Source organism: Symphalangus syndactylus, chromosome 9 (genome assembly GCF_028878055.3).
Source record: "Symphalangus syndactylus isolate Jambi chromosome 9, NHGRI_mSymSyn1-v2.1_pri, whole genome shotgun sequence".
NCBI lineage: Eukaryota > Metazoa > Chordata > Mammalia > Primates > Hylobatidae > Symphalangus > Symphalangus syndactylus.
The window spans coordinates 132,857,554-132,884,457 of NC_072431.2; the positions used below are offsets into that span (position 1 = coordinate 132,857,554).

At 39.9% G+C, this 26,904-nt stretch overlaps 1 protein-coding gene across 10 annotated transcripts in view; it reads right to left on the reverse strand.

Moving 5' to 3' along the window:
• The window catches only part of KDM4C (lysine demethylase 4C), a 421,337-nt gene that overhangs the window by 295,039 nt on the left and 99,394 nt on the right, over positions 1–26,904 (reverse strand). For all 10 annotated transcript variants that reach the window (XR_010113578.1, XM_063609188.1, XM_055294283.2 and 7 more), the window contains exon 6: positions 4,768–4,817. Coding sequence is in view for 9 of the 10 variants with exons in the window: in XM_063609188.1 (XP_063465258.1) it covers positions 4,768–4,817 (50 nt within the window). In the remaining variant the exon portion in view is untranslated. The remainder of the gene's footprint in view (positions 1–4,767; positions 4,818–26,904) is intronic.

The window sequence follows — 26,904 nt, forward strand, 5'->3', positions numbered from 1 at the left end:
CAAAGCTTAGTGACTTTTTTATGGGTATACAAACACTAATTTGGCAAAGATGATGATAGCCATTAACTTTTTAGGAAAGGGGAGAGAAAGACAGGGAACAAAGGAGGGAGGAAGGGAAGAGAAATCAAACATGTAGATCTATTTCCAAACTAGTAAAAAATTTTTCTTGACAATTTTATTTGATAATTGAAATTTGCCCAAGTATGCTTTGATGAAGTTTTATCATGGTTTTATATGACTGGTATGAGGCTTGAAAAATATAGCAACCATATAAACAAATGGTAAGGAAAAGAATACAAAAAAAAGGTATAGAAAATTGGTTCAGTGAAAAATGCTTTCAGAAACAGATGTACAGTATTTGATTTACACATGAAATTTCTTGGCAAGCTTATTTATGAAAAGAACCAATGACCTACATTGTATGCAGAGAAAGCTAGTAACATTTACCCACATCTCTACTTGAGAGGTTGACATGAGAGGCACATATTACACTTGGCCTCTTGGTGCTTGCTAACGTTCATGGAGTGGTTACTCAGGAAGGGATAGAAAATTATCCCTTCCCAGGCTTCACTCGACCCTAACGTCCCATAATCCATCAACATCTCTACCAGCACAGTGCTCCAGGAGGAGTGCCAGGAGAACTTCATACTGATCCTGGAATGGAGAAGAATGGCGCTTCTCCTAAACAAGTGGCTTGTTTTCATCTCCTAGACGTGGTACACATTGTGTAATGGCCAAGTTTTTTCCATTTCAGGATAATTAGCAGAAAACCTAGATTTAAAATTTCCGCCCAGTTTAACTGGTGTGTGTGTCATTATACGCATGGGGTTTTTTTACTGCATTCCTGAGACCACTTTATTTCAGCTCTCACTTCCCACCCCCTTGAAATGTCACACGGATAATCTACGCACAAGTCACCAAGGACTCCCCGAGCCAAGAACATTGGAATCAAACGGGTCAGAGTTAAACTAACCAGGATTCTTCTGGTTCTGCCTCTGCCCAGCCCCATCCGTACCCTCAAATCAAAGAAATCTTCATTTCCCCATAATTCCTCCCTACTAGTTGGCATTCATTTCCTGAATTCTTCCTCTCCATTCTCGGTTAAGAGAAGGGAACTAAAAGTCTTTCACTCACAAATGTATTACATTATCTGGGTGTATTTCATGTATTATTGCCCAATGTCTAAAATCCTACTAGGAACATGGCTGGATATAAAATATCCAATTACATTTAAATACAGACAGTGATATCACTGACATCAAATTATTAACAAATTAAGTTTACCAACTGTTTCTCCACTCTTAGTGAAATCCAGCTGATAGACGAAAATAAACATACCCTGACGCACCACACATTGATCTCCATGCCTAAGGCATGAGTTAGGCATGAAGGCAGAGGATATATCACTGGTCTTCTGCATTTTTTATGGCTTACAGGGCACTTTAAAATTGATTATTTATAATCAGAGGTATTTTATTTATAAGCCTTTCAAAACTAGACATTTTAATATAATATTTCAGACTATCAGCTAAGTGAATGCTTAAGGGAATAATATTTACCACTTTGAGAGCTAATAAAAGTACATTTCCCTAATTCCAACAGAGAGGTATGAGAGCAGGTTAATTTAGAATCTGTTCATAAAGTTAAAATGATTTATTTATTGCTGCTCTTCTACTCTCTTGACAGCAGTGGCTCATAATCTTTTTTGGACCAAATGATCTCAGGGGATTTGATGATGGCGTTCCCAGAAATCTACATATATGCCCAACTTTGAATATAATTTCAAAGAGTCCACTGAATGCCTGTCTGCATCCCACCCACAGACCTTTATCTACCCCCTGGCACATGGATCCCTGCAAATCGGGCTATGACCTTCTACTCCACAGGATTAACACTTGATCTTAGCCAAAAGGCCGAGAAGTGATGTACTCCACAGGATTAAAATCAAGATTACTAGCCGTTAAAAAAATTCCACAATGTGCGTGCATACACACACACACACACACACACACACACACACACACAAATGCTTAAAAGCACGAACTAAACTAACCCTTGGTAGCAACGTTTCTTCTATTCCCTTTTGCTGAATACTGCTTTTTTAATAAGGTAACAAAACCAACATTTGTTTCAAGTAAATACAAGGATCTGAAAGAATTGACGCACTTCCACTATACTGTTCTTTGAAATAAGTTTCCTCCTAATCGTTCACACTTTCAAAACTGGCTGCACAAAGTCCTAAATCACATATTTTGGCCGAGTAACCAAAATGTTCAAAGTAAATCCTTTTCAGTTTTTTAAAATAGTAGCATTTTATTTCCCAATAAAGGACAAATGAAATATGAAATACTACTTTTCACAAAAATCTGTACACTTTCTCAATTTACCTTAATCTATATTTTGCTTAACTTAACAGCAATATTATCTTTTTTCTAAAATAGGTGAGATTTAGACATTTTAAAAACTGAAAATCTTCCAAACTGTCATTCATGATTTAACATTACAACTCCCTTCTCCTCCATATTTGCAATCCAATTCTATCAAACCAAAAATTAGAAAGAATGCAATGGCATTACAGATGAATATAACAAGTATAAAAATTGTAACAATTCACTTGAGATTTTTTATTACATTTATGTCTACATAATATGGGGGAAATCTGTATAAATGAGAAAGCAGCTGAAGGGCAAAATCAAACTCCTGGCTTTATTAGATGCAGGCCTAAATGTCTTTCGGATAAAATATTTGTAGGTGCCACAGTCAATCAAGATTTCAATAGAAACCAAAGATGAAAGCATTCACGCATAAAAGGCAAGTGTGATAATTATGATGCGCAGACAAGATAATGGAAAATATCTGAGCCTACTTTTCATTTTATGAATCAAGTATTGCTATGAGCTAGACATTCTATAATGCTCCATCATTCACACTGCATTCTTTTATCATTTTAATTATTTAGCAGAATTCAATTAATTTAGCTGCCATCTGGTCATCAGATACAAATCCTTCACTATCTTGTAGGGTCTTTTCCCTGCTTTATTTCTCAAAATATTGCTGCAAAAGAGTTTTGAATAAACAGGCAACTGATTTCAAGTTCTTGTTCATCCTTCAAGTTCATTAACCTCTTACTGATTAAACAAACAGTAACCATTTTCTGGAATGTCATTTTCAGACAGTTTGCTTCAAAGCATTAGAAGTTTGTATCAGAAATTTTAGTCTGTGACTCAATATTGTAAGGTTTACATCGGCTTCATTTTAAAAGTTTTCTGGTAGCAAGATTAATAGAAAATGGTGGAAAAACTCTATTACAGAGAAGAAGATAGTTGAGTATACAGTGTTAACACAAAGTTCACTGCCTATGTAGTTAAGTGTTACAGTAATCATCTTACAAGCTCTGCTCTAATCTGTTATCCAAAACCTATTCATGAAAACAGTCCCTAACAAAGTTCAAGATTACAATTACATCAATCATTATTATTACTATAATGTATTACATTTTTTAAAAGACGCTTTATAGTTATTAGCCTGACAAAATTATAATAATGCTTCTTAAAATGTAATACTATAACTGTTCCTTCTAATACTCTTCTGTAATTTAGGGGAAAGTAACCTTTAGGTGCCATTAACAGTTTCTGTTAAAAACTGTCAAGTCAAGCAATGAGGTTTCTCAGTGTCCCCATTTCATTATTAATTGAAAGCACATATAAGGGAGGAACAAAATTCTTTTCCTAATAGAAGGCAAACCTAAGACACCAATGAAACTTAGATCTGCACTGGACTAAAAGAGCACTGCTCGCTGAGGACTCAATCCTGGATAAAGGCAGAAGGCCTTGCTCCTCAGTTGTCACTCAAACGGAACTCCACTTTTCCCTGGAAATAAGTCACTACCAGCCTACATCTTCTTTCGGGAAGGGTGGCTAGCAAAACAGAAGATAGGGATGGCAAGGGGTGAATGTGACTCTGCTTTCCATACGTAAGTAGATGAGGGCAAGGCTGCCTGGCATATCTTTAAAAAAAAAAGAGGAAGGAGGAAGGTGGCTGCTTGCGCTGGCATTGTCTGCACACACAAAAGCAGGCACAGGATCATCAACAGAGGTCCAGAAAAGTTCTTTATTCTGGGCCTAAAGAAGCAGCAGCAGGCCATGAAAAATAAAAATGCAACCTGCAGTAAAGTAAGTTTAATTTTGCCAGTCCAAGAAGGCCCAAAATCTCATGTGTATTGTTACTCGGAGCCATTCACCTTCATACTTCCCTAAGGGCACACCCCTAGTCCCAGTGGGCTGGGTGTTGGCACTGACAGAAGAACTGGGTGTTGGCACTGACGTAACCCTTGGGGGAAACGGTAGATCAACAGAAAAAGTAGTCATGAAAAAACCGTACCCCAAGATGCAGCAACAATACTGTCTGGAAGAATGCAACTTAATTAAAAAAAAAAATTATTGGCACAATGATGTTGAATGCATTACATTAAAAATAATTTTTTTAGAAACTACCAAAACAGATTAAGGGCAATCACTTGATGAAATACTAAACAGTCAACTGAAATAACCATGACGATTATGCAACAGGGAAAAAACAATATTCACAAACTAATATGAAAAAATTTTAAATTGTTCAATTAAAAAAACATGTAAAAGTCAGTAACTTGAATAGAATAAAACCAACAGAGTAACAGTCTATATTGTAAAAAGTACCTCAAAAACAAAGAACCTGCAAAACACAGAAACATATAAAACACAGAAAACAAATTTAAAAAGCAAGTTTTACCTTGAGCTAGTCTTTCAAGTCGTTTTCCATGCTCCGGAGGTATAGCATACCTAAAATTTTAAACATAAATAAAAATCTTAGGTTTATAATTTTTCAGCTAGTAGCCTAAGGACATCTATTCCTAAATAATGTCATATAAAAGAAATTCAACACCAAACTCCACTTAGATGAACTGAGTAGAGATTAGAAAGCCAACCACAGAGTCATAATCCTCAGACAATGAACAGAAGAAAAATATGCCTATAAATTACCAATTTCAATGTCACAACTCATCATGCCAACCACATTTTACAAATTAGGAAACAAAGGCCCAAGGCAGGTAAACTGCTCAGCAACAAGACAACTAGTCACAGCCTAGAGACCTTCTGCCAGCTCTCACAGCACTCCAGCACTCTAGGGTTGTTTTGGTAGTATGTTTTTTGTTTTGTGGTTGGTTGATTTTGGCTTTTGTTTTTAAGAAAATCTGGGTTGCTCTCTTTTTAAATTTTAAGATATTTTCATTGACAAGCAGAACAGAACACAAAATTATTTCACCAACATGTATATTTCCACCAAATCTTACTAAGAACACTGTAATTTTCAAACAGACTTTAATAAGCAAAAGATTATCAGCCTTAAAAAAAGTTTTATTTCATAATTATGTGACTTTTAAAATCTTGATTATAGTAAAAAATTTTCACCCTTAAAGAACAGAAATACTCATTTCTAGTTCCATAGTTATTTTTACTATGGACTTGCTAAGAAATTTTAAAACAATCTCATAATATCCTATACAAACACTAAATTGTAAAGGCATTTTAATGAGGAAATTTAATGAGAATATTAACAATAAATTTGAATAATCATTCCATGTTTTTCATATAAACTATACTTTTGAAGACCTCTATTTGCTGTACTTACTAGCTCAATATATACTTAGTACAAGCTACTTCTTACTAAAGTAACTTAACTAATTTTACTTAAAACCACACTTGGTTTCATTTAATGCTACTGATAACATATGCAAAACTTAATTGGATCCGATATAACTATGCAATTCACTAAAAGAAAATTCAATCATATATCCTGTTGCTTAAGGCACTGCTAATAAAATTATTCCAACTGAAATGGGAAGATAAAATTTTAGCATAACTAAATGACTATCACCCAATGTATATTTATGGCCACTTCTTACCAGTTCTTAATTCCTGGCTTACATCACAAATATACCCAGAAAAGGGGTGTGGGTGTGGGTGTAGGTATAGGCGTGGGTGTAGGTGTGGGGGTGTGTCCATTCCAAACAAGAGGGTCAGCCTTCCTCATCACACACACACATACACACACGTAATATGAATATGCCTGCCAACAAAAAGGTAGGATATGGAGATATTTATATATGCAGATTCATTTTTCTGAAAAATTGGTAAAGTTAAAGCTCCTCAATCTAAAGTTCAACCATATGCTCACAGAAAATTTAGCTATCCTTATCTGCAGAAAGGAGAAAAAAGTAAGGCAAGATGGCTCTACTCCTACTCTGATCCTCAGTTTACTCCTAGAATCTGAATCATATCCATTCAATCTCCTCATTCCTCTCCTCCTAGGTAGGCTTACTGGCCTATTATTTTCTACAAGTATTTCCCAGGTGCAGCTATTCCTATCTTAGCCAAATGATTTAATTAGTTCTACTTTTCTTCTTTTAGATGGAAGACAGTGTCTCAATTTCTTTTCAAATTCTACAAATATCAAGTTCATTTTAAAATCATAACGAATTATTAATAAAATTCTTACAGTTAACCAATTATTGCTATAGTTTAATAGCTCCAGAAATAATCAAAGGATGAAAACTTCCTTCCAATCACAGCCCCGTACACGGAAGACATGTAATATTTCCCACGTAGAACTAAATCCTCAAACTGAAAGCCATACTGTGGTAATATCCAGTGAAGCACAAATGGGCAAAAATGCCTTCAAGCAGAGGTCACTCTCCTTCCCTGCCTTAGTCATTATCTTGCTCAGAGTGAACCTACTCATCTCCGTGCTTATCCCTGTGAAGTATTTTACATGCTTTTCTCTTCTGTTATCAATGCTATGCTTTGTTACACAGTATTTAAATAATGACATAGCTATGTAATGTTTCACATACAAATAACTTTGAAAGTTCCCTGAATGAGCCCAAAACCCTGCCTGAGGGTCTGACAAAGGACAGTCTGAAGATAAAAAATAATGCTAATAAAACTGGAATGTCATCATCAGATTTTTCTGTTTTTAATGTTTCCACATAATAAAGGAACTAGGAAAGACTAATTTTAATGTTTTAGAAATTCAACCAAGAGCCAAATCATTGTTCTTGCCATGAACAATAAAATCAGAGCACTACCCCACTCAGCAGTCAAGAAGCAATATGCTTCCATGTACCATCTTGACAACCCCAAAATCTTGCTCAAAAGATACTACTATTCTTTTAATCAATTATCTCACTCTGTCAATAAAGCCCAAGGGGATCAAAGAACAATTCTGTTCTCTATATACAAGTCGCAGGGCTGGAAGGGCCCTTAAAAATAATCTTGTTAGGCCAGGCGCGGTGGCTCACGCCTGTAATCCCAGCACTTTGGGAGGCCGAGGTGGGCAGATCATGAGATCAGGAGACCGAGACCACCCTGGCTAACAAGGTGAAACCCCATCTCTACTAAAAATACAAAAAATTATCTGGGTGTGGTGGCGGGCGCCTGTAGTCCCAGCTACTCGGGAGGCTGAGGCAGAAGAATGGCATGAAGCCAGGAGGTGGAGCTTGCAGTGAGCCGAGATGGAGCCACTGCACTCCAGCCTGGGTGACAGAGCAAGACTCCATCTCAAAAAAAATCTTGTTTAGCACTTTCTATGCTTTTTTTCTGTTTCCATACCATTACAGAGGCAGAATCACTAACACCTCTAATTACCAGCAATAACTGGCACCTGGGAGAATGAAGGACAGCGGAAACATCCATCCTTCAGGGATGCAGTACGCAGCATACTCTGAAAAAAGCTCCCTAGGTGATTCTGACAGGGCAGTACATTATAATGAATGAACGAAAGAATGGGGTGATTTCTAATTACCATATCTAAGAACCTTTGCTTGGTCCTGACTCCCCACAACCTCCCTGATGTCGGATGATAGATTTGTGTATGCCAAGCTTTTTTATGTTTTTCCTTCAGATTTTTTTTTCCAGTAATACCACAATGGCCCAAGTCGGAATGCTAAACAAAAGCTTCACATAGCACTTTCAAACCTGCAGTCAATGTGTGTAGGCTGACAGACAGCCCTTGCCTGTAAGAAGGTGGGCACCTGGCTTCAGGGGCACTCAGTCACAATGCATGTGAACACTAGACTCACTGTCTTCTCTGCAACAGCACCCCTGCTAACCCTACACCACGGCACTGCTTTGATGGGCAACTGCACCAATTTGAAGCCAAACACAACTCTAATCTGTTTCAAACCATGCCATGAGAAGAGAGAGAAAGAAAGAAAAGACAACAAAACAGCAAGGTGCATATGTTTTCATGTGTTTTCCAGCAACCAACTTCCTCGGTAGAGGGGAACGCACATTAAACAAGAACTGGAAAGCACCATCTAAGAGACATTGCACAAGCCACTTCACCACTGTCAGACCTCGTCTACCTCACAGAACAACCCGGAACGGATCAACTGAGTCATATTTAGGAGCTCATTGTTAAAAGATGGCTAAATCACTTCTCGGCCTTTTGGCTAAGATCAAGTGTAAATGATGGCTACAGGGCAATGAGGTGAGTCTGACTTGCTGCCCCCACATCCAGTAAACTTGAGAAAATGTTCAAAAAGTATCAGTTCAAACAATCCTAACATCAAGGGTCAGACAGGCACATAAAAGGCTGATTACAATTTGAAAGAACCCAGGAAAGCACAGTACCTTTTTGCAACCCATCGGAATATCCAAAACTCAACCCTCCAGCAGCCTGATGATCAGACCCTATGTTCTCTTTCTCTACTGCACCATCACAGGCCCAAGCAAACGCAGGATACTCAAATCACCAGGTGGTTGAGTCATTTGGGTTACTGTCCCAAAAATTTTCCTTTATAATAGATGTGCTGCTAGTAAGAATCACTTTAAAACAATCTAATTCAATTGAGGAGATAGGTGCTGAGCACCTGCCACATATAAAGCATTGCAGGAAGAACTCAAGGCATTTTCCATGTAAGTAGCGGGGGTAGAAATACATACAGATATTGCTAAGACCTATCAGAATGAAGCCTAGATTGTGGCACATGGATCTCAGCAACATCAAGTGCTCAGGCACATCCACTATCATATGGCAGTTAGTGTGAATAACAAGAGGATAAAAGAGAAGGGAAGACCTCTGACTTCTCAAAACACTCAAAGTTATCGCCACTAGAGATGAACTCTAATGCCTCAACTCTGGGACACTTATCTTACATCTGAAATAAGTATCATTACCCATTTACATTTCTAAGATTACTTCATAGTTCTACCTACCAGGCACCAGGACAAAATTAGTCTTCCTGCCCTAAACAGGAATAAGATACAGCAAAACACCCACTCCTCCTTCCAAGCTCAGCTCAAGACCCCCCCCAGGAGAACTCCCACTCCCTCTCTTGCTGTATCAACAATCTCACATGCAGGCGTCCACCCTGGCACTCAGAATACATGTGTATTTCTACCTTCCTGCCACCCTACTATCCCATCTCAGCTCCCTAAGAGGAAGGGTCTATGGCTTTCTCCCGGAATACAGCACCAGAAGAACAGATATTCTGTATTTGCTGACTTATGTCACTCTCAAATGATAAACCATATTCCTGCTCCTCCAAGATGGAAGTCCTGGAGAAGAGGAAGGAAACGGGAAGATGAAAAAATCATGAAGCAGAAAATGGGAAGGAAGGCTATGTCAGCAAACCTCATTTCCTGACTGTAGGGTCAGCCTGGCATGCTCAGGACCAACTGCTGCCATCCTCAATCAACCGTCTACTTCAGTCAAACTCCCAAGACCTAAATGTCTCCCAGGGCTCCTCACCAACTTTTTTTTTTTTTTAACGTAGAGATGAGGGTTTCACTATGTTGCCCAAGCTGGTCTCAAACTCCTGGGCTCAAGTGATCCTCCCACCTCTGCCTCCCAAAGTGCTGGGATTACAGGCCACCACGAGCCACTGTGCCAGTCCACATTTTCATTATAGCGTGGTCTCCCCATGATTCATCCTTGTCTTCTCTTCATTCCTCCTGGGTCTTACCCAGAGCTATGTTGCCTACGAAGTCCACAGGCTGTGAAAGATAACATGTGCTCAAGGTAGATTGGGCAGGCTTGGGGCTCTGAAATTCCACATAAACCACTTTCCCAGGAGAACTGCCCTAAAAATTTAGCTTCATGAACTGTAGCAGCTGTCACAAAAAAAGTCATCTAATTCCTTTATAAAATGAAAAATGAGTAATAAAGTTAAACAGCAACATGTTTGTACTTTATTAAAATATGCTAATAGTCTTTATCTAAACAAGTTTTGAAAATCAGTATAAGTCACTGTCAGACAACAGCTGAAACAGAATGCCCTGAATGAGAGCAAATGATAGGAGGAAAAAAGCCCTTTAAAAAAACCTGGGGCTTTTAAGAAGTTTTAAATCCTGCTGCTCTGATAACATCCAAGTGTTTATTAATTTTTGTCTAATATACTACTATGGACATACCTCATTTTATTGCACTTTAAAGTTGTGCTTTAAAGATGCTGCATTTTTACAAACTGAAGGTCTATGGCAATGCAGTGCTAAGCAAGCCTATCTGTGGCATTTTTCCAACAGCACGTGCTCGCTTTGAATCTGTGTGTCACATTTTGGTAATTCTCACATTTCAATCTTTTTCATTATTATATCTGTTATGGTGATCTGTCATCAGTGACCTTTGATGTTGCTACTGCGATTGTTTGGGGGCACCACAAACCATGCCCACATAAGTGGGTGAACATAATAAATGTGTGTGTTCTGACTGCTCTGTCAGCTAGCTGATCCTGTCTCTCTCTCTCTCTCTCTCTCTCTCTCTCTCCTCAGGCTGCCCTATTCCCTGAGACACAACAATACTGCAGTTAAGCCAATAATAACCTTCCAATAGCCTCTAAGTGTTCAAGAAAAAGAAGAGCTGCATGCCTCTCATTTTAAATCAAAAGCTAGAAATGATTTAGTTTAGTAAGGAGGGCATTTTGAAAGCTAAGATAAGCTGAAAATTAAGAATGCAAAGAAAAAGTTACTGAAGGAAATTAAAAATGCTACAACAATGAACACAAGAATGATAAGAAAACAAAAAACATTGCTGATATAGAGAATGTTTGTATGGTCTGGACAGAAGATCAAACCAGCAACAACATTTCCTTAAACCAAATCCTAATCCAGAGCAAGGCTTCAATTCTCTTCAATTCTATCAAGGCTGAGAGAGGTGAAGAAGCTGCAGAATAAAAGCTGGACTCTAGCAACATGACGTTTAAGGAAAGCCATTGTATCCATAAGAAAGAAGTACCAGATGAAACAGCAAGTGCTGCTGATGTATTAATAGAAGTTGCAGCAAATTACGCAAATCTAGCTAAGATCATCAATGAAGGTGGCTATATTAAACAACAAATTTTCAATGTGGAGGAAACCTCCTTATACCTACTAGAAGAAGATGCCATCTAGGACTTTCCCAGATAGAGGAGTCAATGCCTGGCTTCAAAGCTTCAAAGGGACGGGCAAAGTAGCTCACACCTGTAATCCCAGCACGCCTGTAATCCCAGGCTGAGGTGGGTGGATCACCTGAGGTCAGGAGTTCAAGACCAGCCTGGTCAACATGGTGAAACCCTGTCTCTACTAAAAATACAAAAATTAGCCAGGCATGGTGGTGCATGCCTGTAATCTCAGCTAATCGGGAGTCTGGGCAGGAGAATCACTTGAACCCAAGAGGTGGAGCGGTGCGCACCTGTAATCCCAACTACTCAGGAGGCTGAGGCAGGACAATTGCTTGAACCCAGGAGGCGGAGGTTGCAATGAGACGAGATTGCACCATTGCATTCCAGCCTGGGCCACAAGAGCGAAACTCTGTCTCAAAGAAAAAAAAAAAAAAAACTTCAAAGGACAGGCAGAACTCTATTGTTAAAGGCGAATGTGGCTGGTGACTTTAAATTACATCCAATGTTCATTTACCATTCTAAAAATCATAGGACCCTTAAGAATTATACTAAATCTACTTTGCCTGTGCTGTATTCAGGAGACATCTCACGTGCAAAGACCCACACAGGCTCAAAATAACGGGATGGAGGAATATTTACCAAGCAAATGGAAAGCAAAAGAAAAGCCAGGGATTGCAATCCTAGTCTCTGGTAAAACAGACTTTAAACCAACAAAGACCAAAAAAGACAAAGAAGGCATTACATAATGGTAAAGGGATCAATGCAACAATAAGAGCGACCTCCTAAATATATATGCACCCAATACATGAGCACACAGATTCATAAAGCAAGTTCTTAGAGACCTACAAAGAGATTTAGGCTTCCACATAATAATAGTGGGAGACTTTAACACCCCACTGTTAATATTAGACAGATAAACAAGACAGAAAATTAACAAGGATATTCAGGACTTAAACTCAGCTCTGGACCAAGTGGACCTAATACACATCTACAGTACTCTCCACCCCAAATCAATACCTCTTTTATTTCTCATCTTCTCTGCCAATAACAAGTCCTATCCACTCTACGACCTCAAAACCTTTTGTCTATCTCCCGGCAGTATCACCCCAATTTCAACCTTTATCAGCCTTCAGCTAGACTATTGTCACTATTACAGTTTAAAAACCTTCATGCCTCACTGCCTGGCTTTCAAGACCCCCACAATTTAACTCCAACCTTCTTAAATATGAACATTCCACTCCCTACAGGCTGGACTAAGAATTATTCTATCACTCACATAGGTGTCTACCTCACTCCTCCCCTCAAAATACCCCTCTCCATGTTTCAATTCACAACCTCTCAAACCCCACCCAGATTCCACCACCTTGAAGCCTTCTTTGACCATTATAAATCTCAGCCATCTCATCCCTTTTCTTCCTCCCAGAGCCCTTCAATTATATATTATGTAGTATTATATACTACTTCCCAAAGCAAGATGCTGCTCAATGTGCATACATCATTTTTGTCTTGATAGGTCTTGAGTTCTATGAGGCAGAAAAAGCCTACCACCACCCAGACATTTTAACATAAACTATCCATTTTCATCTACCTTGTAGAGTGCCTGCTCCACAGCCAGGCCCTAAATTATGGGCCACAATTGCTCAATTATGTAGCTAATTCCAAATTCTTCGAGGATAAGAATGTACTTTGCACCTTTTTTGCATACTTTGAAAACCATCAAATAAAATGCTTACCATTGTATACACTCAAGTACATACTGGTTTGTTAAAATTAATAATTATTCATTTAAGCTTTGGGACAGTAGGGTTTTTCTTGAGCTACTCTGCATATTGCTAAAGTACTGCTAACACTAAAAAACTGAATCAGTAATGAACTATGAACACACTAATTAGATATTTACAGGATTATGTTGCATTTAAAACTGAAGTCTTTTATAAATTTTTTTTAAGATTTATTTTGAAGGCCAAGGAAAACAAAATTCCTTTAAACATATCTTCAGGTGATTTACTCAAAAATTAAACATAAACTGATATAGCCCTGCAGTTGTGAAACAAACACTACCTTGAACTGAATGAGATTAGGCCAACATTTCACAATAATAGTAAGTAAATCTATACTTTTGAAAATCTACTTTCTCTAGTTCAAGTTTTCTCTAGGAACTGTCCTCTTTGTGCTTCTTTCAAGATATGCTCAGTCCACTTACTTGTTTACCAGTACTTCTCAAAGACTAACTCCTACTTCTCAGATCACTCCCTCAAAACTCCCTATTGTTTTTTGGGAGCCCTGGGGCTGTGTGTTTAGGAACAAATGGTTTCTGTTGTCCCACTGCCCAGATGTCTGTCACAGGGCTGTCACAGGCAGCTGCCATAGGTCCCTCTGTCGCTGTCACCAACAGGGGCTGCAGCACCTACAGATGGCCCAGCTTCCACTCACCTTGTGACATCCAGGACCACAGAGGGGAGAATTCCTTCCAGACCCATGTCATGCTCAGGCAGGTCAGTCCTAAAACAGGCCTGCCTACGCTCCCTGCATCTAACTAAGGCTGTGTGAAGTAGTCATTTCCTCCCTTATTCATGTTTCTCCTTGTTGTTGCTGTTTTGCTCACAGTCATCCCCTGTGAAGAAGAAAGCCCAGTCCCTCAAGGACAATTTTTTAACAGACAACAACCCCAAAATTATCCCCCTGGCCCCATTCCTCGCATAAGCTTGTATGCCTGACTTGCCCTCTACCTTCACTAAAGTGTTCAAAAACACAGTGAAAAAGAAGAACTGACCAATAATATGATTACAGCTCATCACAGCCATCATTTATTGAGCACTGATAACACACCAGAACTTATGCAAAGACGCTGTAATACAAGTTCTACTACTACCTCCATGTAACTAATGAGGAAGCCAAAGCTTTCTTACAGGCATCTCTTCACTCAAGCAAAGTGATGACAGAGCTGGCACCTAACCCCAGAACTATCTTAACTCCAAAGTACAAGATCTACTCTCCAACCCATTTTCCAACACTGTTTCCCCAAACAATCACTATGAAGATGTCAAAAAGAAGTGACGGAGCCAATCTGTCCTCCAAGGGAAAAACCCCCCTCTTACAATGAACAAGCAAAAGACAATGGCATTTTAAACAAACTGAGATACCAAGAACAAGACCAGCAAACCACTACCTGAAGTGGTTGTTTTTTTCAGGGGGGATGCAAGGGAGTTCTTGTTACAAAAACACTTTATGAATCAAAAAGTAAAGTATATTTCACAAAACTCAAAATTCCTGAAGTAGTTAATTTACAATACACTTTTTAATCAAACCATACTCGTAACCAATTGTCAAAAAGATTGAACCACTATGGATTTTATAGATGTGACTATGTTACATTTTCACATTACTTATGGTGCTAACAAGTTTTAATACTTGTGCATTTATTAAAGATTAAGCATTAAGTTTTAAATTATGAAGTCTTGTTAGTTAACTGTGGAAAGTAGAACATTTCATACTTAATTTTCATTTCTTAAAAACAGATGAACGTGAGAAACAGAAAGCAAGGCTATAGGGGATGCTGCAGGCAGGCTGCCAAGTCCCACTCCTGGCAAGGCCCTTGCTGCCTTCATGAGTTCAGGTTCCCTCCCCCAAGAACATACCCCTTGAAGAGGGAGGGAATGGCGGCCCACATGCAAGGGATGGTCCAGGCTTGAGTGTAAAGGCTTGGCCATCTTGCCTGAATTTGGGGCAATTCTGAAGGGCAATGTCAGCTCCAGCACTGCCCTTAGGATCTGCCAGACTCTGCTGGAGTTTACCTTCCCCTTCTGCCCAGTCCTGCCTCCCCCACTGTGAGCAGTATTATTCCCGGAGCACTATACAAGAAAGCCCCGGCACACAAATCTCAGAGTGAACTCCCCAAGTAATCTAAGCTAAAACAGTAAGAATAAACATGTTTGTAAAGAGGTGTCACTTAAATGCCAGTCCTCTTGCCTTGTAAGCTAGGCATCTAAGAGTACGGCCTGGAGAATGAGGTGTCTGAAATGAGGCCCTACAGAATCTGAGATTAAAAGCCCCTGAGAAAAGGAACTCAGCTAGAGCTTAGCCGCACCCTTAACACCATTCGTGGCCCATTTCCTGACGTAACATTCAGATGAAAACCAGAAACCCTAGCAACCATATGTGCAGGCAGTCATAACTGTGGAAGCCACAATGAGAAAAAATCCTTACAAGAAGGGAATAACTAAGCTTTGGAAAGGTGGGCAGTTCTTTTTAATCTGGGATTTCAAATACAATTCGATATCCATATACATGTAAATTAATTCCCCGAGCATTCAGAAAAATTAGTAAGTTACCATTACCTAACATCATTGTTATAAAATCTAGTAAGAAAACGGCACAAAACTTGACTTTCAAGAAATAATACATTTTCTATTACCTAGTCTACTGAATATTTTCTAAGCAGAAAATAATTTAGTGTTTTACATACTATTTTTCATGAGAAAAAAAGTTATTCTAAACTAGTTGATATCAACTCTCAACAACTTTTAAAAAGCTTTCCTGACCTCTCCAAAATACTCAACATATAATACATGCAGTAGTAAAGTCACTTTTCTAGTACAGTCAGCCCTCCACACCGAGAGTTCCACATCCATGCAGTCAACCAATCACAGATCAAAAATACGTGGAGGAGAAACTGTCGTGTCATGCATGCAGTCAACCAATCACAGATCAAAAATACGTGGAGGAGAAACTGTCGTGTCAGTACTGAACATGTACAAACTGTTACTCTGGTCAGTATTTCCTAAACCATTTGGGATAACAACTATTTATATAGCATTTACACTGTATTAGGGATTACAAGTAATCTAGAGATGACGTAAAGTATAGGGGAGGATGTGCATGGGTAACTACCACGCACTTTATATCAGGGCCGTGAGCAGCCACAGGTTTCGGTATTGTGAATGGAACCTGGAACCAATAGCTCATGGATACTGAGGGGTGGCTCAACTAGGTGATCCAGTTAACCGATTTTCAAACTGCTTTTTATGGCACACCCCAAAGTTCCCAGGGTTTCCTGGGATGAATGCTATGTTATCTACGGAAACTCTCTTCATGTGAGGGTATTTTCCTAAAGTTTCCTCACGTAGGACTGCCTACACATATGGCTGCTAGAGTGTCTCTAGTTCACCTAAACGTTCTGTCAGGAAATGGGCCACCGGTGGCATAAGGGAGAGGCAAAGCTCGAGCTGAGTTCTTTTTCTCGGGGGCTTTTTATCTGGTGTCTTTATAGGGCCTCAGCTCTACAAGGTGCCTCCAGGGAGGGTTTGGTGCGAGAAAGCTTCTCACCACACATTTCATCCAGATCAGCTCTGCCTTATGTTTTCTGCTTTAAATATTGAGATTCTGCGGAAACTTTCACATATAGAAAGTTTTGAAAATCTCTGTGTTAAAGTTTTTCCAAAGTAGGGACCTATCACCGAAAATATTCTTGGTGGTTGATACATAAGTGTTCTGTGTAAGATTTGGATTCCATGTAAGATTTTAATTCCACTGAAATTTTGCCCACAAGCGTTCTGCTACTGCAATAAAAGACAGTGGGGAAGTGCACGGGAGGGGCTAAAAGCTTTGTGTGTCAACTGTAAGTAAGTTTTGTAAGTAGAAGCCATTCTGTCGAGTTCACATGTTTATGGTATTATTAACACTTAGCTCAGTACCTGACACAGGTGTGTGCTCAGTAAGTATTTAATGAACAAATTAGAAAAACATATAAATCACCAAACACAGATGCAATGTTTTATAACAGCATCAAGCATTAATAAAACAGGGGAAAATGCCATTTCGAGAAGATTCTAAAATATAAGAACACAAAAAGTTAACAATAAATGAAAAACATGCCCATATAAAGCTGTCTGCCCATATCAAAAATTTTCTGAAGCAAACTTTTCCCAACAAAAAATAATCTTACCTTATATAGGAATCTTCAGAGAACATTACTCTTTCCAAGTGATCATTTATTCAAGTATCAATTGTGGCTTCTGATACCAAAATGGTACTACAGAAGCAAGCTGGATTCACTCCTCCCACAACCCTAACAGAAAACCAAAAACAAATATACAGCACTGGCCGGGAGCGGTGGCTCACGCCTGTAATCCCAGCACTTTCAGAGGCCGAGGAGGGCGGATCACGACGTCAGGAGATCAAGACCATCTTAGCCAACATGGTGAAACCCTGTCTCTACTAAAATACAAAAAATTAGCTGGGTGTGTAGGTGTGTGCCTGTAATCCCAGCTACTTGGGAGGCTGAGGCAGGGGAACTGCTTGAACCCGGCAGGCGGAGGTTGCAGTGAGCTGATATCACACCACTGCACTCCAGCCTGGCGACAGAGCAAGACTCTGTCTTTAAAAAAAAAAAAAATATATATATATATATATACACATACACACACACACACATATATTTTTATATATATACATATATATACACATATATGTATATAACTTAAATATGTACACATACATATATAAGTTATATACATATATATATGCGTATATATATATACAGCACCAAGTCATCACCAGCAATTTCCTAGAACTCAAATACGAGGAGTCAGTTCCCAGAGAAGTAAAAAAAGTCCAAGCAAATGGTAGGAGAATAAGAGACTTCTATATCCTCAGCACCCCTTCCTTTGATCTGCCTGAAGTCAAGTGTGCAGAAAATATACCCCCCACTCACGGTTTCTATACTAGAATAGAGATCACGGTGGACAACCAGCTTCCCCACCATTGTGGGTTTCCTAGGAGGACATCTGTCCCTTCTTCAATCTGTAGGAAGCATTGGGAGTACCTGAAGAAAGAAATATCCCTCAAGACAGCCAGATACAAAGAGCGATGGCAGGAATACCATTCCCAGCCCTGGAAACTCTGCAACTCAGCCAACGGAGATGCCAAATCAGAGTGGCAGCTCAGCAGTATTACACTGTAGGAGGTCTGTTCCACAGGTCTCCTGGGAATGAACCCCTAGCTAGCCCTCTCACACCCTTTGAGAAATACCCCATTCAGGACAGGCAGCACTCTGATCCTTTACTAGAGCTAAGGAAAACCTGGGCTTAAGGCACCATCTGGTACCAAAAAGGAAGCAGTAACCTAGCAGAAAAAGAAAAGAAAAGAAAGAAAGAAGTGTCAAGAATATCCTTGATAAATATATTCAAGGTAAATTATAAGAATCTCTAAGTAGACATATCTAATAGTAACCAAAAAAAAAGGATGGGTGCAGTGGCTCGTGCCTATAGTCCCAGCACATTGGGAGGCCAAGGCAGGAGGATCACCTGAGGTCAGGAGTCCGACACCAGCCTGGCCAACATGGTGAAACCCTGTCTCTAACTAAAAATACAAAAATTAGCTGGGTGGCCGGGCGCAGTGAATCCCAGCACTTTGGGAGGCCGAGGCGGGTGGATCACGAGGTCAGGAGATCGAGACCATCCTGGCTAACACGGGGAAACCCTGTCTCCACTAAAAGTACAAAAATTAGCCAGGCATGGTCGTGGCAGGCGCCTATAGTCCTAGCTACTTGGGAGACTGAGGCAGGAGAATGGCGTGAACCCAGGAGGCAGAGCTTGCAGTGAGCAGAGATTGCGCCACTGCACTCCAGCCCGGGCGACAGAGCAAGACTCCGTCTCACAAAAAAAATAAATTAATTAAATAAATTTAAAAAAAAATTAGCTAGGCATGGTGGCACATGCCTGTAATCCCAGCTACAGAGGGCTGAGTTGAGGCAGCAGAACTGCTTGAAACTGGGAGGCAGAGGTTACAGTGAGCGGAGATCACACCACTGAACTCCAGCCCAGGTGATAGACCAAGACTCTTGTCTCAAAAAAAAAAAAAAAAAGAAAAGAAAAGAAAAGAGAGAAGACTGAGATAAATAACTAAGCCTACAATAACACAAAGTCATAGACATACATCCACAAGAAACAACAGCAAACAGGGAACCATGACCTTCTCAAATGGACAAAGCAAGAAACCTGTGACTGACTGGCCCTAATAAGATAGCTATATGTAAGCTCCCTGATCAGGAATTCAAGATAGCACTTTCAAGGAAACCAGTGATCTCCAAGATAACACAGAAAAGCAATTCAAGAATTTATCAAAGAAATTTAACAAAGACAGGGCACTTTGGCTCATGCCTGTAATCTCAGAACTTTGGGAGTCCAAGGCGGGCGGATCATGAGGTCAGGAGATCGAGACCATCCTGGCTAACACGGTGAAACCCTGTCTCTACTGAAAATACAAGAAATTAGCCAGGCGTGGTGGCGGACACCTGCAGTCCCAGCTACTAGGGAGGCTGAGGCAGGAGAATGGCGTGAACCCCAGAGGCGGAGCTTGCAGTGAGCCGAGATCACGTCACTGCACTCCAGCTTGGGCAATAGAGCAAGACTCTGTCTCACAAAAAAAAAAAAAAAAAGAAAGAAAGAAATTTAACAAAGAGATTGAAATAATTTCTAAAAAATCAAACAGAAATCTTGGGACTAAGAAATACATTTGCTGAACTAAAAAATTCATCAGAGGCTCTCAAAAGCAGAATTGATCAAGCAGAGGAAAGAAACAGTAAGCTTGAAGACAGGCACATACATAGACACAGGAGAAAAAAAAAATAAATTAAAAAAAAGATTGCCAAGAAGATACAGAAAATTACCGCCAAAGACCAAATCTAAGAATTACTTCTGTTCAAGAGGGAACTGAGCAAGAGCACGGAGTAGAAAGCTTATTCAAAGAAATAACAACAGAAAACTTTCTGAAACTTGAAAAAGATAAATAAATAAAATAAATTGAAAAAATAAAATTAGGTGGGCATGGTGGCACATGCCTGTAATCCCAGCTACAGAGGGCTGAGGCAGCAGAATTGCTTGAAACTGGGAGGCAGAGGTTACAGTGAGCCAAGATCACGCCAGGTATGGAAAAGTTGGAGATCACCAAACAGATATGACCCAAATAAGATTACTCCAAAGCATATAATAAATTTCTCAAAGGTCAAAGATAAAGAAATGATCTTAAAATCAGGAAGAGAAAAGAAGCAATGACATATAAAGGAGCTCTATCTAACTGGCCTGGCAACAGACCTCTCAGTGAAATCATATAGGCCAAGAAGTAGTGAGATGGCATTTTCAAAGTGCTGAAAAATGGGGGTTGTCATCCAAGAATACTGAAACCAGCAAAGCTGTCCTTCAAACATAAAGGAGGGATAAAGTCCTTCCCAGATAAATGAAAGCTGAGAGAATTCGCCATCACCAGACCCAAATTACAAGAAATCTTAAAGGGAGTTCTTCAATATGAAGCAGGGAGGGGAAAAAACCCACTAACATGCAAGAAGAAAACATTTAAAGATGCAAAACCCACTAAATACATGAACAAATTCAGAATACTCTATTACTGTAATAGTGGTATTGATATGGTTTGATATTTGACCCCTCCAAACCTCACATTGAAAGCTGATCCTCAATGTTGGAGGTGGGGCCTAATGGGAGGTGTTTCCATCATGGGGGTGGATCACTCATGAATGGCTTGGTGCCATCTTCATGGTAATGCGTGAGTTCTCACTCCATTAGATCCCATGAGAGCTGGCTGTTAAAAAGAGCCTGGCCCTCCCTTCCTTCTCTTTTTTTTTTTTTTTTTTTTTTTGAGACGGAGTCTTGCTCTGTCACCCAGGCTGGAGGCAGTGGCACGATCTGGGCTCACTGCAAGCTCCGCCTCCCAGGTTGACGCCATTCTCCTGCCTCAGCCTCCGAGGAACTGGGACCACAGGCGCCCACCACCATGCCCGGCTAATTTTTTGTATTTTTAGTAGAGACGGGGTTTCACCATGTTAGCCAGGATGGTCTCGATCTCCTGACCTCGTGATCTGCCCACCTCCGCCTCCCAAAGTGCTGGGATTACAGCCATGAGCCACGGCGCCCAGCCCCTTCTCTCTCTTACCATGTGACCTCTGCACATGCTGGCTTTCCTTCACCTTCCACCATGAATGGAAGCAGCATGTGACCCTCACCAGATGCAGAAGTCTAATCCAGAACTTTTCTAAACATCAGAATTGTGAGCCAAATAAATCTTTTTTCTTTATAAATTACCCTGCCTCAGGTATTCCTTCACAGCTACACAAGGAAAGTCAGATGGAATCCACACATAACTCCAGTATGAAGCCCCAGAGAAAAATATCTCAAAAACAATAACTACAGCAACCTATTAAAAAGCAGGCAATATTAAAATATGTAAATCAAGAAAACAAAAAATCAAAACGTGGGGTGGGGGGAGTTAAAGCATTGGGTTTTTTTGTTTTTATTTTGTTTCTATTCTTTTCTGTATACGTTGTCACCTCTTTAAATATTAAAGGTAATAGATATCCCAGTTACCCTGATTTGATCTTTATATATTATATGAATGTCTACCCCAAAATAGGTATAACTATTATGTATCAATCAAAACAAATAAATAAATGATAATTACACCATCCATGAATAAGATAAAGTGGCTTAAAGGGGTCCATAAAAACTGGCTTATAAAGTTCCACCACAATGAACTCCAACAAAGTACTGAAGCATTTTCAAGATTTCCTATGATTGAATTTGTTTTGTTTTGTTTTGAGACAAAGTCTCGCTCTGTCACCCATGCTGGAGTACTGTGGCATGATCTCGGCTCACTGTATTCTCCTCCTCCTGGTTTCAAGCAATTCTCCCGCCTCAGCCTCCTGAGTAGCTGGGATTGCAGGCACGCGCCTCTACACCTGGCTAATTTTTTTTGTATTTTTAGTAGAGATGGGGTTTCACCATGTTGGCCAGGCTGGTCTCGAACTCCTGATCTCGGGTGATCCACCCACCTCAGCCTCCTAAAGTGCTGGGATTACAGGTATGAGCCACCACACCCAGCCTGAAGTTTAACCTTTAAGGGAAAACTACCTGTACAGCTTCTTTACAGTTGGAAACCTCCTTGACAATTAAGAGGCTTTCAAAAGTGCACTTCATTCAAAGCAACCAAACTACAAGTAACATGCAAACTGAAAAAAATACACAAAGCCTGAAATATTAAAATAAAAATAAACAGTAAATGGTCAAATGTTTCTGTTAATATCAAACATTTCATAAATAATGTTAATCTTCATTAGGTAGGCATAGTGAGATAACTTATCGAACATGAAGACAACAAAGGCAACCCAACTAATTCAAGTCCTTTCTCAGACATAATATCTTCCCAAAAACCACTCAATTTTTTAACCACACTTAAAGGAAAATTGTTAAGTAAGTTTTCTGTCTCTGATTAGAAAATCATATTAGAGATCACACAATTGATTGCTATGTCCTCTCAGAAATACATATTGTAGGTCAGGCGCATTGGCTCACACCTGTAATCCCAGTACTCTGGGAGGCCAAGGCAGGTGAATCACCTGAGGTCAGGAGTTCGAGACCAGCCTGGCCAACGTAGCAAAACCCCATCTCTACTAAAAATACAAAAATTGCCGGGCACAGTGGCTCACGCCTGTAAGCCCAGCACTATGGGAGGCCGAGGCGGGCGGATCACAAGGTCAGGAGATTGAGACCATCCTGGCTAACACGGTGAAACACCGTCTCTACTAAAAATACAAAAAGTTAGCTGGGCATGGCGGCAGGCGTCTGTAGTCCCAGCTACTCGGGAGGCTGAGGAAGGAGAACGGCGTGAACCCGGGAGGCGGAGCTTGCAGTTAGCCGAGATCGCGCCACTGCACTCCAGCCTGGGTGACAGAGCGAGACTCCGTCTCAAAAAAAAAAAAAAAAAAAAAAAAAATACAAAAATTAGCCAGGCATGGCGGCACATGCCTGTAGTCCCACCTACTCGGGAGGCTGAGGCAAGAGAATCGCTTGAACCTGGGAAGCAGCAGTTACAGCTGAGATCGCAGCATTGCACTGCAGCCTGGGCGACAGAGCAAGACTCCACCTTGAGAAAGAAAAAAAAAAGGAATATATATTGTAAAGTAACTTTATGCATGAGTTCAAGAAACTTTATGCATGATTCCTCAAATAAGGAAATCTTCTATGAAGGTCACACAAATAATAAGTCACTGGGAGGAAGGAAGGGAGGAAGAGAGGAAGGGATAGATTCATGACAATTGGCTATATTAAGTTTGAGGTATGTTGTCTGTAGATTTCTCTTATGCAACAAACATAAATCTGTGATTATCACTGACAATCAAAATATGGTAGAGTGTCTGAACATTTCTAATAAGCAGTTTTCTATAATTCTAAAATTTCCTATACATCAGGCTAGTTCTAATCAAGGCATCACACAGGATGCATGACTGTACTATTCTATAGGCTGACTTTGTAATATTTATCCCTAAGAAGCTAAAAGTATGTTAGACTAACAACAGCTGAAAGAAGAATGAAACTGCACATATCTATGACATACAAGTTGTGATACCTGGTCAACATACAAAAATAGGATACATGTACCACTGCTCTCAGGAAGTTGAATATCTCATGGGAGAGACAAGACCAAAATACACAAATTAATGAAGAGTTCTATGAGAACAGAACATAATTAAGTGGTAAAACTGACCACTAGAGCCATATAAATCAAAAGAAAAAAGACCAATGTTGGTTCAAGTCGTGACAAAAAAAACTTACAAATTATAGATTTGTTAGTTTCAAGTCCAGTGCAGAGATTTATTTCTACCTACTGCCTGTGCCTTGGGTAAAAGTTATTAATCACTTGCTGGAAATGCTTTTACAATAACTTAAGCAAACATACATTTTTAATAACTGTAATATTATGTATAGATATATTCCATCTTAAACAAATATCCTCAGTTTTTCATTTTTGACACTTTTCATTTTTGACACTTTTACAAAAAAGGAGTCAGTTGGGGTAAGTTAATCAACCTTCATAAGATTTTAAGCAAGGAGCCCAGACAATCTCAAAAAAGTATTCTCAATCTAGAAAAACACAATGTTGAGATCATTTTAACATGAATTAAAATACATTCCAAGTAACACAAGGAAAAACATACAAACTAACTTTAGTTAGTTGCCCTGTACTACTGCAAGACTAAAGAGGACTGTTACAGCCTTCAGAAGTGGGCTCAGACTGTCTCTTCTCACAGTCTTAGCAGATCTTTTTTCACTGGTTTATTTTATTTGAGGATTGCAGGTATATGTGAAGGTTTGTTATACAGGTAAACTCATGTCATGGGGGTTGGCTGTAGGGATAATTTCATCACCCAGGTATTAAGCCTAGTACCCAGTAGTTATTTATCTGATAAGTTAGACAGATAAAGTACACTTAACTCCTGACAAGGACTGACTAGCTTCTTCCAATGTACTTTCCCTTAGGGGTCAGAATCTAAGTATATGTCCAATTGAAAAATCACCATCTATTCCCTAGAGAGAAACAAAACCCTCTGTCAAGATATAACTCGATCCTTCAAATGTGGGGTTTTATTTCTGACTTCAAGAATGTTTCCAAGTAACACATCTAAAGAAAGAAGCTTAGGTGGCAAACAAACGGTGTTGGTTCAGACATTTCTCCTACCTACACCTTCAAACGCCCCCTCTTCCCCATCACCTGTCAATTATCACAAGATTAGAATCTAGCCACATTACAGCCCTCTGAAAATATTCTTTCTTATGCCACAGTCTGGCCCCCCAAAATGAGGGGATGTTTCTCTTTTAGTTCTGCATAAAATCTAATTAAAAGAAAGTTGATGGTGTAAAAAGAAACGCAGGGAGGCTTTCTTCTTGCCTACTCCTTCGTCTTTACTCTTTTCTTTTCTCCTTAAAGCTATAGGAAAAATCAGATAATAGTTTGAACCGCAACTGCAAGACTTATGAATTAACTAGATAAACCTTTAAGACTCTAAATAATTCTCAGAGTCTTTTTTTTTTTTTTTTTGAGACGGAGTCTCAGCCAGGCTGAGCCAGAGTCAGGCTGAGCACGAGTCACAGCCAGGCTGTGTCGCCCAGGCTGGAGTGCAGTGGCGCGATCTCGGCTTGCTACAAGCTCCGCCTCCCAGGTTCACGCCATTCTCTTGCCTCACCTCCCGAGTAGCTAGGACTACAGGCGCCTGCAACCAAGCCTGGCTAAATTTTTTTTATTATTTTTAGTGGAGACGTGGTTTCACCGTGTTAGCCAGGATGGTTTCGATCTCCAGATCTCGCGATCTGCCTGCCTCGGCCTCCCAAAGTGCTGGATTACAGGCGTGGGCCACCGCGCCCGGCCAGTCCTCAGTTTTAAAATGGGGCAAAAAAAAAAAAATCCACCTACTTGACACATCTGTCATCTGTGTTACCAGAGACGATTTCTTTGGGGTTTTTTTTTTTTTTTTTTTTTGAGACAGAGTCCCACTCTGTCGCCAGGCTGGAGTGCAGTGGCGTGATATCGGCTCACTGCAACCTCCACCTCTCTGGTTTAAGCGATTCTCCTGCCTCAGCATCCCGAGTGGCTGGGACTACAGGCACGGGCCACTACGTCGAACTAATTTTTGTATTTTAGTAGAGACGGGGTTTCACCATGTTGGCCAGGACGGTCTCGATCTCTTGACCTCGTGATCCGCCCCCCTCGGCCTCCCAGAGTGCTAGGATTATAGGCATGAGCCACCGTACCTGGCCACCAGATATGATTTCTAACAGTGATTAGTATAGTTCCTGGCAAACATCAAAGGACTTCACTAAATGAAATGGAGTCACCAAAGACAACACACTTTACAACCTTGTTCAAACCCTACTAACAAACAATCTTATAAAAAATGAACACGTGCAGTAACAACGTAACATTTATAAATCTATTTGTAATCCTAGCTTTAGAAATGCAATCATGAAAAAAGCCACTTTCCTATATACTATGGGCAAAACAATTTTTGCAAAACAAATATTAAATTGCATGCATTTTCTACAAACTCCAATCTAAACAATGACCTTAAGTAGTGTGTGAAAACAAAAAAAAGAGATACCAAAAAAAATGATAAAGCTAGGTAAAATAACTTGTTAACTACTAACGCAGTAATTTTTTTTTTTTTGGCCAGCGGGGAGACAGAATCACTCTGTCACTCAGGCTGGAGTGCAGTGGCACGATCTTGGCTCACTGAAACCTCCATCTCCCAAGTGAAGCGATTCTCATGCTACAGCCTCTTGAGTAGCTGGGATTACAGGTGCACACCATCATACCCGGCTAATTTTTCATATTTAGTAAACAGAGGGTTTTGCTATGTTGGCCAAGCTGGTCTTGAATTCCTGCTCTCAAGTGATCCGCCCACCTAGGCCTCCCAACCATGCCCAGCCCTAACACGGTAATTTGCGAGGTGAACAGCACTAAGGCTTGCTTTCCATGAAGTACACAGTAAAGAAATTTGGGTAAATGTTCTGATTTTTCCCTAGAGTTATGGATTTAACAATTTATTTTCATTTGAAGGGATGTCAATGTTGTAGGTGATGGTGGTCGTCGTGGTGGTGGTGGTGTAACTAAAAGAGTAGCAAAAAAGATTCAGCAAGCATCCTAAG